Raw genomic sequence first — 17,352 nt, 5'->3', positions numbered from 1 at the left:
TTTCATGACATTTTGCAAGATTTACCAGTAACAGCAACTTCTACTGTTTCCTTTACTGAATTTCTATTCATTGCAGTTTAAGTTTTCACAAACTATATTATAAGGCAGCTGAGCTTCACTGTGGTGAAGCCACACAGATGAACAGATTTTGTGTATGGATTGCCGGGGCTCAAAATCATAAGAGTATGGCACTTTGGTTTGCATTTGAAAGCTGGGAACTTTCTGCTGTATGATCTCTCTCACACGTGTCTGAACATGAGTAGAAACTTGGCAAGGATAACCTGTCTGATGACCCAGCCTAGGGTATGCCTGCTTTCTGTACTCCGAGGGACTGCCTATAATGATGATGAAAGGTGCCTTAAAAGCCTCTACACAGGATGAAAGAAAGACTTACATTTATATAGCACCTTTCATCACAACCGGATGTCCCACAGCACATGAAGTACTTTTGAAGTGCAGTAATATTGGAAATGCAGCAGCCAAAATTGCACTCATCAAGCTCCCACAAACAGCAATGGGATAATGAGCAGATAATCTGTTTTTGTGATGTTGATTGAGGGATAAATATTAGCCAGGATACCAGGGATAACTCCACTGCTCTTCTCCGAAATAATGCCATGGGATCTTTACATCCACCTGAGAAAACAGATGGGGCCTCGGTTTAACATCACAGTCCAAAACACAACACAGTACTCTCTCAGTAGTATACTGGAGTGTCAGCCTAGATTTTTGTGCTCAAGTTTCTAGAGTGGGACTTGAACCCACAACCTTCTGATTCAGAGGCAAGGGTGCTATCCACTGAGCCACAGCTGACACACAATGAACCTTCCTGCCTATAAAGAACCCTGAACGGCTGCAGTACAGGTGCTTGTTCCAGGGCAGACTTCACTGTAAATAGAAAGTGAATTTCAACTTCATACACAGATGAATAATTATGTTTGCAAATATAATTACAGGGTTGGACTAGCAGATATTTATAGGTGTGCCTGATGTACTAATGTACACTGCCTCAGGCTATAGCAGTGCGTAATGCTAATGTTGCAATTCTTGGGTAAAGTCGTGATTGAGTCTCTGACTGTCTAATCTACTTTACCACTTTTATCTTAAATGGTTAAGCAAGTGCTAATTTAACCACATGTCATCACATGGACAATCCACTACTCAGCAATTGCTTTTTAAATATCTTAAATATCTATGAAATATCTTACAAGGCACTTAAACAACAACAACAACAACAACTTGTATTTATATAGCGCCTTTAATGTAGTGACATGTCCCAACGCTCTTCACTGGAGTATTATAAGATTTTAAAAAAACAGAATTGCAACAAGTTATCTCCGGTGTCCTGGCCAATAATTATCCTTCAATCAACATAACAAAAACAGATTATCTGGTCATTATCCCATTGCTATTTGTGAGAGCTTGATGAGCACAAATTGGCTACTGTATTTCCGACATTACAACGGTGACGTGACATTACACAATATCAGTCTGCACATCTTGGGGTAGAAGTTGGTTTAAGCCTGTTTCGTGCGCAGAATGTATGCACGCCCGATCACATTGACACAACTACGGCCCCAAAATTGGTACCCTGCCTCATTTAAAGTGATGTCTCGGGCTGCCGGGCATCAATTTCTCAACAAGGTCCTGATTCAGGCGCAGGACCCTTATTAACATATTGTAATGATGCCTGCGTCTGTTTCAGGCGGCCACCAGGGACACCTAAAGAGTGTCGCAACCAATTGCGTCGGTGTACAATGGCACCGATCTGGTGTGGGATGTTAATTTGTGAAATCGGCTTTTGTCAGCTGTGGCTCAGTGGGTAGCACTCTTGCCTCTGAGTCGGAAGGTTGTGGGTTCAAGTCCCGTTCCACTCCAGGGACTTGAGCACAAAATAATCTGGGCTAACATCCTGACTGCTATCTCAGCTGGATGTAAAAGATCCCAGGGCACTATTTCAACGAAGAGCAGCGGAGTTATCCCCGGTGTCCTGACCAATATTTATCCCTCAATCAACATCACTAAAAAACAGATTATCTGGTCATTATCACATTGCTGTTTGTGGGAGCTTGCTGTGCACAAATTGACTGCTGCATTTCCCACAATATAACAGTGACGATATTTCAAAAAATACTTCATTGAATGTAAAGTGCTTTGAGATGCCGATGGTCGTGAAAGGCGCTATATAACAGAAAGGTGACATCACAGCCAAGGGGGTAAGTGATTGGCTGGTGATTGGTGAGTAGTTTTTCTTTTTTCTCTTCTATAACAGTGAGTAAACTTTAGCATTGTTGTTGCTTATCTAAGGGTTAAGTCACGGCAGGGCAGCTCGGTCACATGTTATGCTCCTCCTGTACCATGTGGGAACTCAGGGACGACACCAGTGTTCCTGACGACTACGTGAGCGGGAAGTGTATCCGCCTCTAGCTCCTGACGAACCGCATTGCGGAGTTGGAGCTGAGGGTGGATTCACTCTGGAGCATCCATGATGCTGAGAATGACGTGAGTAGCACGTGTAGCGAGTTGGTCGTACCGCGGGGAAAGGGTCCACAGCCAGATAGGGAATGGAAGACCAGCAGGAAGAGCAGTGCAAGGAAGGTAGTGCAGGGGTCCCCTGTGGTCATCTCCCTGCAAAACAGATCCACTGCTTTGGGTACTGTTGGGGGGGATGACTCATCAGGGGAGGGCAGCAGCAGCCAAGTTCATGGCACCGTGGCTGGCTCTGTTGTACAGGAGGGCAGCAAAAAGAGTGGGAGAGCGATAGTGATAGGGGATTTAATTGTAAGGGGAATAGATAGGCGTTTCTGCGGCCGTAACCGAGATTCCAGGATGGTATGTTGCCTCCCTGGTGCAAGGGTCAAGGATGTCTCGGAGCGGGTGCAGGACATTCTAAAAAGGGAGGGAGAACAGCCAGTTGTCGTGGTGCACATTGGTACCAACGACATAGGTAAAAAACGGGATGAGGTCCTACGAAACGAATTTAAGGAGCTAGGAGCTAAATTAAAAAGTAGGACCTCAAAAGTAGTAATCTCAGGATTGCTACCAGTGCCACGTGCTAGTCAGAGTAGGAATCGCAGGATAGCGCAGATGAATACGTGGCATGAGCAGTGGTGCAGCAGGGAGGGATTCAAATTCCTGGGGCATTGGAACCGGTTCTGGGGAAGGTGGGACCAGTACAAACCGGACGGTCTGCACCTGGGCAGAACCGGAACCAATGTCCTAGGGGGAGTGTTTGCTTGTGCTGTTGGGGAGGAGTTAAACTAATATGGCAGGGGGATGGGAACCAATGCAGGGAGACAGAGGGAAACAAAAAGGAGACAAAAGCAAAAGACAGAAAGGAGATGAGGAAAATTGGAGGGCAGAGAAACCCAAGGCAAAGAACAAAAAGGGCCACTGTACAGCAAAATTCTAAAAGGACAAAGGGTGTTAAAAAAACAAGCCTGAAGGCTTTGTGTCTTAATGCAAGGAGTATCCGTAATAAGGTGAATGAATTAACTGTGCAAATAGATGTTAACAAATATGATGTGATTGGGATTACAGAGACATGGCTCCAGGATGATCAGGGCTGGGAACTCAACATCCAGGGGTATTCAACATTCAGGAAGGATAGAATAAAAGGAAAAGGAGGTGGGGTAGCATTGCTGGTTAAGGAGGACATTAATGTAATAGTTAGGAAGGACATTAGCTTGGATGATGTGGAATCTATATGGGTAGAGCTGCAGAACACCAAAGGGCAAAAAACGTTAGTGGGAGTTGTGTACAGACCTCCAAACAGTAGTAGTGATGTTGGGGAGGGCATCAAACAGGAAATTAAGGGTGCATGCAATAAAGGTGCAGCTGTTATAATGGTGACTTTAATATGCACATAGGTTGGGGTAATCAAACTGGAAGCAATACTGTGGAAGAGGATTTCCTGGAGTGCATAAGGGATGGTTTTCTAGACCAATATGTAGAGGAACCAACTAGGGGGGAGGCCATCTTAGACTGAGTGTTGTGTAATGAGAGAGGATTAATTAGCAATCTCGTTGTGCAAGGCCCCTTGGGGAAGAGTGACCATAATATGGTGGAATTCTGCATTAGGATGGAGAATGAAACAGTTAATTCAGAGACCATGGTCCAGATCTTAAAAAAGGGTAACTTTGAAGGTATGAGGCGTGAATTGGCTAGGATAGATTGGCGAATGATACTTAAGGGGTTGACTGTGGATGGGCAATGGCAGACATTTAGAGACCGCATGGATGAACTACAACAATTGTACATTCCTGTCTGGCGTAAAAATAAAAAGGGAAGGTGACTCATCTGTGGCTATCAAGGGAAATCAGGGATAGTATTAAAGCCAAGGAAGTGGCATACAAATTGGCCAGAAATAGCAGCGAACCCGTGGACTGGGAGAAATTTAGAACTCAGCAGAGGAGGACAAAGGGTTTGATTAGGGCAGGGAAAATGGAGTACGAGAAGAAGCTTGCAGGGAACATTAAGACGGATTGCAAAAGTTTCTATAGATATGTAAAGAGAAAAAGGTTAGTAAAGACAAACGTAGGCTTGACGGAGCTAGGTCTTGGTCCAAGGATTACCCAAGACAACTGGAGACCAGCTCTGCTGCACAGACCTAGTGCACACACATATCACATTGTAGGCTGGCCCGTGCTGCCCCTGGGCCCTCGGCTCTTCTGGGCCCCGAACTCACGCCTCTCCTGGGCCCCGATCACGTCCCTTTACAATCTCTCGCCGCTCCTTCGCCCCGACTTCGCCGCTCCTGCTGTAAGTGTGCGAGTGAACCCCTTTCAGCAATAGCATGCGTTTTAGCCGGAGGCAGAGAGCGTTGAAGGAGCTAACGACCAGGTCTGACCCACCTTGACAGAGTGGGACAAGGCGAGGTGCACACAGGGGTAACTGTGCTCACTCACCCTGAACAATGCTTGAACTAGAGAAGCTGTATGGACTGAACACGATCAGACAGAGACTCCGCAATGTGCACAAACTATACTGGGGAGCTCCCGAGATTGAGCAAGCCCTGGGAGTCTCAAGGGTGGTTTACACGAGGTAGTTTAGTGATAGCAGCACAAAGAAAGGGGTTAAGGAATTGAGCTGTGTCTGCTACTTAATCATTGTATGTTAATGTGCCAACAGCAGCGCTGTTCAACAGGGCAAAGGTTAACTCCGCTGCCATGAGGAAACTATGTCGGTATGTGGCTGGAACCTTGTACAGAGAATTAACTAGATAGAGCCCCTTATCTCCAGCACTGAGTGTGACAGTGTTTCACGGCTAAAGTCTTGTGTGCTTGGGCAACTCCTGCCTTTTATTGTCCAGGACAGTCCTGTTCAATAGAAAAGAGGATGGGTGGAAAAATCTACAGGCTTTGGAGAAGTGTCATGTTTCAGGGTAGTGCTTCCTAGTCCGTCCCCGAAGCGAGGAGAGCCACTCAGTGGGGGGCGGGCGGGGGGGGGGGAGGTGTTTTGGTGAAGGTGAGGGTGAAGAACAGAGAAGCTGACTGTGGCCCCGTGCCCCCCGGACTCTGCAGCAGGTCAGGAGGGAGTGGGAGAAAAGAGGCAAAGATAATGGAGAGTCCCTCAATCTTGTAAAACACAGCGGGGAGTGGTTTCTGAAGGCTGGGTGGAGTTTAAAAGCACCATTCTGTTTACAGGATGATGTGGGATTAATGTGAGTCAGCCCAGCTGCACCCGACATTTCCTGGGTCTTGTTTTCTCTGCAGAGGAGGCGAGGTAACGGGGACACGGGGCTGGATTTGTCAGGTATTGCCATGTCCAGCGGCCCACAGCAGCTTGTGGCGGAGCAGGTTGGCTTTGAACGCTGGACACCAGGGAGGCTGGACTGGACTTGGGTCTCGCTGTGTGTGAGTGTGCGCGTCTCAATGAAAAGCGCAACATGAGCTGTCAAGCGAGCCATAAATTGTTCCGTGACTATTAAAATACTTTCGGGGTTAGGAAATGCCTGGTGGTTTTTTTGCTGTTTTCCGCGACTGAAGTTGATGCTTCCAGACAGCCCTGCGATGTGGAAACTATTTCAGATTCTTGTTGGGTTTTAGTGTGTGTGTGACTCCTTGTGTTTCTGGGGGCGGGGGGGCACTGCCTGTGATATGACTCTGAGCTGAGCGCACCCAGGAGGAGGAAGAGAAGGCAGGGTGGGCGTTTGTTTCTGAAGTCAGACACGCTTCTGGGACCGGGTGAAGCAGCCGTGTCTGTGTCTCTCGGCCAACGCTATGGATGATCTTTCGAACTTGGAGGCAGCATTGAAGAGTAAGAAACGGTCCAAGTCGGGCTCTTTGCGGAGGGCGCTCAGCTGGCTGAGGTTGTCAGGACGCAAGAAAAAGAAATGCAGGAGCGAAGGAGACAAGCTCCCGTCCCAGCAGAGGAAAGATTCAGGTGAGTTGACTTTCAGTGCCACACTTTGCTATCAGCCTGTAATTTAAGGATGGTCAGCTACCAGAAGTTTGCTGCCCGCAATGCCATTATTTTGAGTGTCAAAACCATTGCCAGAAATGCCAATTATTTTCTCAATTAGAACAGTTCAAGGCCTGGTTGACCTTGTCTGTCCCTATGTTCCGAGCAACAGTGAGCTGGAACCCGGGGGAACGGTGACACGCTTTGCTTCTCTTCACCGCTCATTTGCACAGGGAGCAGGCTGGTTTGCATCACATGGGCTGTGCCAGTGGTGACACTGGCTCTCTCTGTCTCCATTGAAGTGACCTTGCCCATGGACTCCGCGCATCGTGGGGCACCAACCACTGCCATTTTTTTCTCCAGGGAGCCCATCCCTGGCCCACATCTGTTCCTGATTCAGATTTGCACGATTGTGTCTGTATCTCGACCAAATGACTCAGTTCTGTTTAAATGGCAGCGAGAGCTGCATCCAGGCCGAATTGGATGAATTTAGGCAAGTGATCTGAGGTGAGGTAGCTGGTAGATATATGGGGGCTGGAGCAGTCCGAGGGCAGTGGGGTGTGGAGTGTGTGTGTGTGTGTGGGGGGGGGGTGGGACTGGGGTGTGGGGGATGGACGGTGGGGTGTGGGGGTGGGAGTGGGAGTGGTGTGGGGAGAGAGTGTGTGTGGGGGGGAGTGGGGTGGGGGGTGGGATGGGAGTAGTGTGGGGTGGGTGGGTGGGGAGAGTGTGTGTGTGGGGGGGGAGTGGTGTGGGGGGCGGGGTGGGAGTGGCGTGGGGGGTGGGAGTGGTGTGGGGGGGGGTGGGTGGGGTGGGAGTGGTGTGGGGGGCTGGGGTGGGAGTGGTGTGGGGGGTGGGGTGGGGGGGTGGGGTAGGTTATGTGGGGGGTGTGGTGTGGGGAGAGTGTGTGTGTGGGGAGGAGTGGGGTGGGGGTGGGGTGGGAGTGGTGTGGGGGGGTGGGGTGGGAGTGGTGTGGGGGGGTGAGTAGGGGTGGGGGGGAGTGGTGTGGGGGGGTGGGGGGGAGTGGGGTGGGGGGGTGAGGTGGGAGTGGTGTGGGGGGGTGGGTGGGGGTGGGGTGGGAGTGGTGTGGGGGGGTGGGTGGGGTGGGAGTGGTGTGGGGGTGGGGTGGGAGTGGTGTGGGGGTGGGGTGGGGGGTGTGGTGTGGGGAGAGTGTGTGTGTGGGGGGGAGTGGGGTGGGGGGTGGGGTGGGAGTGGTGTGGGTGGGGGGTGGGTTAGGTGGTGTGGGGGGTGGGGGGGGAGATGGGTGGGGTGGGAGTGGTGTGGGGGTGAGTGGTGTGGGGGGTGGGGTGGGAGTGGTGTGGGGGTGGTGGGTGGGGTGTGGGGCAGATGGTGTGGGGGGTGTGGTGTGGGGAGAGTGTGTGTGGGGGGGGGGGGAGTGGGGTGGGGAGGAATGGGTGCTTGAATCTCTGTCTTGTTTCTGGTAGAATGTACTTAAACTGGCACCAACATGAAAACTACCCGTGAGGTGCCTCTGGCTTCAGCTGTTTGCTTCACAAGTACATCCATTTCTATCGATAATGTCTGGGTTTGGCTTAAGGTATGACCTGACCTTCATTTGACACTGTGAATACAATGATACCCAGAGCAACACTTCTTTTATTTGACTTTTGAAAAATAGAAACATAGAAAATAGTTGCAGGAGTAGGCCATTCGGCCCTTCGAGCCTGCACCACCATTCGATAAGATCATGGCTGATCATTCACCTCAGTACCCCTTTCCTGCTTTCTCTCCATACCCCTTGATTAAAGATGGCAAAGCTCATCCGGGATGAGGCAGTGAGGCAGCTTTGTGAGAATTGCAACTTTAGCATTGACATGATATGCGTGACTCCTTTTGGACCGACTTCAGGTGATTTTTATGGGGAGATAGGATATTGACAATGAATGGAGAGCCATGTGGATAAAGATGTAAAAAATTTAAACTGCCGCTCAGTTATATTGGGAGTGCAGTAACATGGAGGCATTGGAGGCAGTTCAGAGAAGGTTCACGAGGTTGATTCCTGAGATGAAGGGGTTGTCTTATGAAGAAAGGTTGAGCAGGTTGGACCTATACTCATTGGAGTTTAGAAGAATGAGAGGTGATCTTATTGAAATGTATAAGATTTTGACGGGGCTTGACAGGGTGGATGCAGAGAGGATGTTTCCCCTCGTGGGAGAATCTAGAATTAGGGGGAATAGTTTCAGGAAATGAGGAGGAATTTCTCCTCTCAGGGGGCATGAATCTTTGGAATTCTCTACCCCAGAGAGCTGTGGAGACTGGGTCATTGAATATATTTAAGGTGGAGATTTTTGAATGATAAGGGAGCCAAGGGTTATGGGGAGCGGGTGGGAAAGTGGAGTTGAGGCCATGATCAGATCAGCCATGATCTTATTGAATGGCGGAGCAGGCTCGAGGGGCCGAATGACCCATTACTGCTCTAATTTCTTATGTTATGTTATTATAATTTTACGCACTGTAAAATATGCCCCATGATCTCTGCAGGCTCTAGTGTGTCTGTTGTGAGTGGTCCTCATTTATAGATGGTCTCCAACTTTAAGAGCCACAAGGTTATCTTTGGGTTTGGCCAACCTGAACTACAGCTGCCTGTTTACCTGTTCGACTGTGTGAAATTGTATCAAAGAAATTAATGGAATTAAAATAAGTTTAGTAAAACGGAAAAAATAGTCATCTGGAAGTAGCAGACGGAGCAATCGCTTATTTCCCAATGGCAACATGTCCTTCTGAGGGTTTTTAAAAATTATTCATTTATGGGTTGTGGCTGTCGCTGCCAAGGTCTGCATTTATTGCCTATCCCTAGTTGCCATTGAGAAGGTGGTGGTGAGCCACCTTCCTGAACCGCTGCAGTCCGTGTGGTGAAGGTACTCCTTTGTAGCGGTTTGATACTGATAGGCCATATCAGAGGGCAGTTCAAAGTCAACCACATTGCTGTGAGTTTGGAGTCACCAGGTAAGGACGGCAGATTTCCTTCCCCAAAGGGACATCAGTAAACTAGATGGGTTTTTACGACAAAGTTTCATAGCCCCATTACTGATACTAGCTTTTTAATTTCAGATTTATTTAATTAACTGAATTTAAATTCCCCAGCTGCCGTGGTGGGATTTGAGCTCACATCTCCGGATCATTAGTCCAGGTCTCGGGATTACTGGTCCAGTAACATAACCACTATGCTACCATACCCTTATCAGTGTGATAGGGGTGAAAGACAGTTTCACTGTATATATTCTGGCGTCAAACAGATTAACAACCATTTAGCAGTAATGAATGATGAGATGTTAAATCTACATAGATGTTCCCCCCCACTGCAACCCTTCAATGACTAAAGCACAATTTTTAGTGATTTTATAGTGAGATATACTGCTACTTTGTATTTACACTAGACACTTTTATATGCTGTTTATATTACTGTAGCGTTTCTGAAGGTCGTGCTAAAATACAACTGAGGTCATGCTGGTGCCCGTGGAGCCATTGAGATCCCTCTCTCCTTGCATCACAAGGTGGTTTTCCAAAGTCCTCTGGGGGAAGGTGGTGTTGGTGCCCAGTGCAGGGCTGGATGGTGTCAGCTGCCAACTTGTTTTGGTCGTAGATGGCTCGAGCAACCCTTGTAGAGAGCAGGGCACATTGCTAACCTGTACTGATCATCACCTGACACTGGGGGAGAGCCCAACCGGATCGTCAATCTCCCTCACAACGGAAATGTGGCAAATTCTGAGTCACGGCAACCATGTAGATGCTACTAAAAGAAAGAAAGACTTGCATTTCTATAGCGGCCTTTCACGACCACTGGACGGCCCAAAGCACTTTACAGCCAATGAAATACTTTTGGAATGTAGTCACTGTTGTAATGTGGGAAAATGCAGCAGCCAATTTGCACACAGCAAGCTCCCACAAACAGCAATGTGATAATCTGTTTTTTTAATGATGATTGAGGGATAAATATTGGCCAGGATACCAGGGATAACTCATAAGAACTCCCCTGCACTTCTTCGAAATAGTGCCATGGGATCGTTTACATCAACCTGAGAGAGCAGACAGGGCCTCAGTTTAACATTTCATCTGAAAGACAGTAACCTCTGACAGTGCAGCAGTCCCTCAGCACTGGGTGTATCAGCCTAGATTTTGTACTCAAGTATCTGGAAGGGGACTTAAACCTTCTGACTCACAGGTAAGAGAGTGCTACACACTGAGCCACAGCTGACACTGAGGTGTTAGTGAAAATTATATCAGGTAGGAGCTGGAGTAAAACTTTCTATGTAAAAGATAGAAAGACTTGCATTTATATAGCGCCTTTCACGACCTCAAGACGTCCCAAGGCGCTTTACAGCTGATGAAGTACGTGGTTGTGAATGCTGGTTATGTAGTAGAGGCGTTCGAAGGCTGTTCTTTCTCTAATGAGTATGCTTACTGAAGTGAACCAAGAAGAGTTATAAAGATTGCAATTGGGAATTTAATTGGTTTAAACCCATCAAGGTTCCAATAGTGGCAGCGAGTTGAAATGAGGGGGAAGAACACGAGTAGCAGTAACAGAGCCTGGGAACAGGTCACAATTCAGCCTCTGAGTGGGAGAATGGGAGGAATCACAGCAGGGCTTCAAATGGGGAGAAAGAAATCTGTCTTTTTTTACAAAGGGAGTTGTCATTTTTTTTGGAGAAAATAGTAACTGGTAAATGTGTTTTTTAAAAATATGTATCCAAATAAGGATGTTGCATGGCTTCAGGAGAGAGGAGCCATGTCATGATGACATGATGCTTTTCGATCTGATTAACTTCATCTGATTGTTCCTCGGCAAGGAGGGGAAATCTCAGGCATTTTTTTCCCACAAATTCAAAGGAGATTGTAATGCAGCCTTTATTTTCACTGCATGCTCAAATTCCGATGACCAAGGTTCACCACATCAGGCTGGTGTGGTCAGTTGTGGATCAGAGGAATCAGAGGATGTGTCGAAAGCTTGCAAGTACATTCAGTACATGAAAGGGTTAAACCGCCCTACCCAGCTGTTAACCAGGAAGTTGGAGCAAAAATAAATCTGGTTTCAATTTTGTGCCCAAGACGACACAGGTTTATCTGAAGTGAAACCGGTTTTCAGATCCCATGACATGTTAGACAGTTGTGTCAGTAAACACAGATGGTGCCGATTTACTACGCCTGTGGCATACGATGTCATGGCACTCGATTAAACACATCCCATTGCTGAATAACGTCAATTGGGCAATTGGAGCAAGTTTAATGCAACTCGTTTTGAGTTCGTTCTTCAATCAGTTTGATTTATGTCAGCGTCACGCTATCTGCTATTATTTTCTTACTCATTTTTTTCCACAGTGCCCACATCCCCCAATAGCTTTTGACCCCATACTGGGGAAATGCTGCATAAGTGTTAGCCCCTCATTACCTCACCCCTGGCATAAGGGTCGAGAGCCAGGGGTCACAGAATGAAGGCGATTGGCAGAAGAACCAAAGGTGACATGGAGGAAAACTTTTTAACGCAGCGAGTGGTTAGGATCTGGAATGCACTGCCTGAAAGGGTGGTGGAGGCAGACTCGATCACAGCTTTCAAAATGGAATTGGATCAGTGCCTGAAGGAAAATAAATTGCAGGGCTACAGGGGAAGGGCGGGGCAGTGGGACTAGCTGAGGTGCTCTTGCAGCGAGCCGGCACGGGCTCGATGGGCCGAACGGCCTCCTTCTGTGCTGTAACCATTCTATGATTCTATGATTCTGCCTAAGTGTCCGAGGCATCATAATTGACCCTTAAATGAGCTTCCGGCCATATATCCGCAGCATAACTAAAACCACCTATTTCCACCTCCATAACATCGATTGTCTCCACCTTTGCCTCAGCTCATCTGCTACGGAAGCCCTCATCCATGCCTTTGTTACCTCTAGACTTGACTATACCAACACACTCCTGGCTGGCCTCCCACATTCTTCCCCACGTAAACTTGAGGTCATCCAAAACTCGGCTGCACGTGTCCTATCTCGCACCGAGTCCCGCTCACCCATCACCCCTGTGCTCGCTGACTTACATTGGCTCCCGGTTAAGCATCGCCACAATTTCAAAATTCTCATCCTTGTTTACAAATCGTTCCATGGCCTCGCCCTTCCCTATCTCTGTAATCTCCTCCAGCCCCATATCCTCTGACATGTCTGTGCTCCTCAAATTCTGCCCTCTTGAGCATCCCTGATTATAATTGCACAACCATTGGTGACCATACCTTCTGCTGCATAGGCCTTAAGCTCTGGAACTCACTTCCTAAACCTCTCCACCGCTCTACCTCTCTTTCTTCCTTTAACTCGCTCCTTAAAACCTACCTCTTTGACCAAGTTTTTGGTCATTTGCTGTAATTTCTTCTTATGATGCTCGGTGTCAAGTTTATTTGTTTTGTCTTAAAACACACCGGTGAAGCGCCTTGGGACGTTTTACTACGTTAAAGGCGCTATATAAATACAAGTTGTTGTTGTAAGTGACCATTATTTATGTGTCAGCCTTTTCCGATGAATATTGGATTGTGAGGGGCATCATCGCTCAGCTTGATCATTGTCTAACCTGTCATCGTACTTGTTCACCCAGCAGGGTTTCTATGTAGAATGAGCGTAGGAACCCTGGCTGGTTCCCCCTTTCTTAACCCATGGCTTGTGGAAGTCAGCAGTCACACCATGGCTGAGACCAACTAACTGAGCACATGCCAGGGATCGAAGCTGGGTTTTTCCTGATCTGTACACCTCAGCTAATCATCAAATAAACCCACATAAGCTATTGGACCTGTGACATCTTCTATGATATAACCTGATTGAATTTTTTGAGGAGGTAACCAGGAGGGTCGATGAGGGTAATGTGTAAGATGTAGTGTATATGGTCTTTAGCAACGCTTTTGATAAGGTCCCACATGGTAGACTGGTCATGAAGATTAAAGCCCATTGTATTCAGGGCAAAGTGGCAAGTTGGATCCAAAATTGGCTTAGAGGTAGGAAACAAAGGGTAATGGTTGATGGATGTTTTTGTGACTGGAAAGATGTTTCCAATGGGGTTCCGCAGGGCTCAGTACTGGGTCCCTTGCTTTTTGTGGTATACATCAATGATCTAGATTTGAATATAGGGGGTATGATTAAGAAGTTTTCAGATGACATTAAAATTGGCTGTGTATAAAATTTTGAGGGGCCTGGATAGTGGATAGCAAGGGCCTATTTCCCTTGGTGGAGAGGTCCATTATGAGGGGGCATAGTTTTAAGGTGGTTGGTGGAAGGTTCAGAGGGGATTTGAGGGGAAGCTTCTTCACGCAGAGGGTTGTGGGGGTCTGGAACTCACTGCCTGGAAGGGTGGTGGATGCAGAAACCCTCACCCCATTTAAAAGGTGCTTGGATGGGCACTTGAAGTGCCGTAACCTGCAGGGTTATGGACCGAGAGCTGGTAAGTGGAATTAGACCGAATAACCTCTTGTTCGCTGGCGCAGGTATGATGGTAAGTACTGCAGGGAATCGAATATGGCCAGGGTGACCTCCTGGACTAGTTTCGATCGCTTGGATGGGTCGGAGAGGAATTTTCCCAGATTTTCTTTCCCCAATTGGCCTGGGTTTTTATCTATTTTTTTGCCTCTCCCAGGAGATCGCATGATTCCGGTTGGGGTGGATTGTAGAATGTTTTTATGTAAAGGGTGTGGCAGTTGTGCGGGGCAGACTGGTTGGGCTGGGTGCTCTTTACCTGTCCACCATTGTTCGTAGGTTTATATGTAACCTTCAGATCAGCTGACCAAGGGCCGTGCGGCTCTTTGTTGGCCGGCATGGACACGATGGGCCGAAATGGCCTCCTTCTGCGCTGTAGATTTCTATGTTTCTTTCTATGTTTCTATATACTTTGACCAGATAACTGGCTGATAGAATTTGAATCAAACCTTTTGAAAAGAAAAAAAAAGATTTGCATTGATATAGCGCCTTTCACGACCAGTAGACATCCCAACAAGCTTTACAGCCAATGGGGTATATTGTTTTTTTGGAGTGTAGTCACTGTTGTAATGTAGGAAATGCAGCAGCCAATTTGCGCACAGCAACCTCCCACAAACAGCAGTGTGATAATGACCAGATAATCTGTTTTAGTGATGTTGATTGAGGGATAAATATTGGCCCCAGGACACCAGGGATAACTCCCCTGCTCTTCTTTGAAATACTTCCATAGGTTCTTTTACATCCACCTGGGAGAGCAGACGGGGTCTCGGTTTAATGTCTCATCTGAAAGACAGCACCTCCGACAGTGCAGCACTCCCTTAGCATTTCACTGGAATGCCAGCCTAGGTTTTGTGTGCCAAGTCCCTGGAGTGGGACTATGAACTCACAACCTGCTGACTCAGAGGTGAGCGTGCTACCCACTGAGCAACAGCTGCACTTTGTTTAAGTTTTTCAGTTTTGTTCTGTGCTACCCTGAAGGTGTGGGCCCATGAGGCACGATTCTGAGGGCACTGGCTGCCTCGCAGTACCTCACCCAACCAGCCGTTCCTCCAGTTACACACCATCCTGACTTGGAAATATATCGCCGTTACTTCTTCATCGCTGGGTCAGGATCCTGGAATTCCCTCGCTAACAGCTCTGTGGGAGCACCTTCACCTCATGGACTGCAGCGGTTCCAGAAGAAGGCGGCTCACCACCAGCTTTTCAGATCCAGCTAGCGATGGGCAACAAGTGCAGGCCTTGCCAGCGATGCCCACATCCTGGGGATGAAGAGAAGTGAGCCCTGCCCTTGATATCCACGAGCTATTTATCGAGTGGAGATGTCATCAGCGAATTCCAATCCCTGTCATTGGCTGGGGGGGAGGGGATGGGGTGGGCATGGGGGGGGGGGGGGGAGCTGTGTAGCTGGATGGGAATGCAGACTGATTATTTCCCCCTCCCAACTCCTTAGCTAAGAGAATACAGGAGCAAGTCAGAGGCTGGGTATTCTGTGGGGAGTGTCTCACCTCCTAACTCCCCAAAGCTTTTCACTAGCTACAAGCCACAAGTCAGGAGTGTGATGAAATTTTCTGGACTTGCCTGGATGAGTGCAGCTCCAACAACATTCAAGAAACTTGACACCATCCAGTACAAAGCAGGCCGCTTGATTGGCACCTCATCCACCACCTTAAATATTCACCACCGGCGCACTATGGCTCCAGTGTGTACCGTCTACAAGATGCACTGCAGTAACTTGCCGAGGCTTCTCTGACAGCACCTCCCAAGCCCTCGACCTCTACCGCCTAGAACGACAAGGGCAGCAGGCGCATGGGAACACCACCCCCTCCAAATTTCCCTCCAAGTCACACACCATCCTGAATTGGAAATACATCACCGTTCCTTCATCGGTGTGGGGCAGAGTCCTGGAACTTCCTCCCGAACAGCACTGTGGGAGAACCTTCACCACACGGACTGCAGCGGTTCAAGAAGGCGGCTTACTGCCACCTTCTCAAGGGCAATAAATGTTGGCCTTGCCAGCGACACCCACATCCCAAGAATGAATAAAAAGAAGGTACTCAGGCCAACTGTAGAGCGACTGTTGCTGGACTCATTGAGATTGCCCCACTCAGCAAAGACCAGGGATCTCCCTGGAATGTTTGCTTCAGTTCAAGTTATACTTACCAGGTTAGCCATCAGTAAAGCCTTTGATGTTCTTCATAGAAATTCCTTGTGAATGGAAATATAACCACTGGGGATATATTTCAGACACAAGCCTCATCAGCTGACTTCATTGCTGCAGGATCACTGGGTTCGCCAGTGTAAGTTCAGTTGTGATTTGCATCTGACTTGAATAAACAGTTCTTCTGTATTCCATTCTTCACAATGCCATAGTGACTTCTTTCTCTTATTCTTAGTTTAGCGAGTGAAAGAGTTTCTGGTCAGTACTATAGGGGCTGAATTTTCTTAAAATGTAGTTGTTGCTGTTTCCAATGCAACTTATGATTATTAAATAAAGATCCCACGGACTGTCATTCTGGCACAGTCCTTTTTCAGGTATTTAGTTTGTAGGGTTGTGTTGGTCATTGCTGCACTGATTGATTTATCTGACTATAACCCACCGTGTCAGCGGTGGCTCATTGTAGCACTTTTGCCACTGGGTTTGACTCCATGTCCCACTCCAGAGACTTGAGCACTAAATCTAGGCTGACTGAGCGAGGTGCCATCTTTCAAATGAGACATTAAACCACGGCCCCATTTGCCCTCTCAGGTGAACGTAAAAGATCCCAATGCACTGTTCTGAAGAAGAGCAGGGGAGTTATCCTCGGTGTTGTGGCCAATATTTATCCCTCAACCAACATCACTAAAATGGATTATCTGATCATTATCACATTGCTGTTTGTGAGAGCTTGCTGTGGTGTGCAAATTGCTGTGTTTCTGACATTACAACAGTAACTACACTTCAAAAGTACTTCATTGGCTGTTAAGTGCTTTGGGATGTACTGAGGATGTGAAAGACGCTATATAAATGCAAGTTATTTTCTTCTTTCTTTTATACCAGCCATTATTTCCAGTTTGCACATTGCTGGCCTACATGGACTCCCCCTCCCCCCTCCCCCCCCCACCCTTTATAACATTGGAGAAGGTCTGTAGGTAGAAATCTCCCAAACCCGTGACCTCTACCCCCCAGAAGGACAAGGGCAGCAGGCGCATGGGAACACCACCACCTCCACGTTCCCCTCCAAGTCACACACCGTCCTGACTTAGAAATACAGCACCGTTCCTTCACCGCTGGGTCAAAATCCTGGAACTCCCTCCCTAACAGCACTGTGGGAGTACCTTCACCACACGGACGGCAGCGGTTCAAGAAGGTGGCTCACCACCACCTTCTCAAGGGGCAATTAGGGATAGGCAATAAATGCCGGCCTTGCCAGCGACGCCCATATCCCGTGAATGAATAGGCCAGTGGTAATGCGCGTGCAACACGAGAGTTGCAGCTGTGGCTGTAGAATTTGCCCGACTA

General features: G+C 47.9%; 1 protein-coding gene across 1 annotated transcript in view; it reads left to right on the top strand.

The window, feature by feature from the left end:
• Positions 1-5,617: 5,617 nt before the first annotated feature.
• The window catches only part of LOC139279717 (NHS-like protein 3), a 217,863-nt gene continuing 206,128 nt past the window's right edge, over positions 5,618-17,352 (top strand). The window contains exon 1 of the mRNA XM_070898879.1: positions 5,618-6,384. Coding sequence (XP_070754980.1) covers positions 6,222-6,384 — 163 coding nt within the window. The 5' untranslated portion in view covers positions 5,618-6,221. The remainder of the gene's footprint in view (positions 6,385-17,352) is intronic.

Source organism: Pristiophorus japonicus, chromosome 14, assembly GCF_044704955.1.
Source record: "Pristiophorus japonicus isolate sPriJap1 chromosome 14, sPriJap1.hap1, whole genome shotgun sequence".
Taxonomy (NCBI): Eukaryota; Metazoa; Chordata; class Chondrichthyes; family Pristiophoridae; genus Pristiophorus; species Pristiophorus japonicus.
Note: the sequence above shows the minus strand (reverse complement) of the source record. Positions and strands in the feature narration are given on the sequence as shown.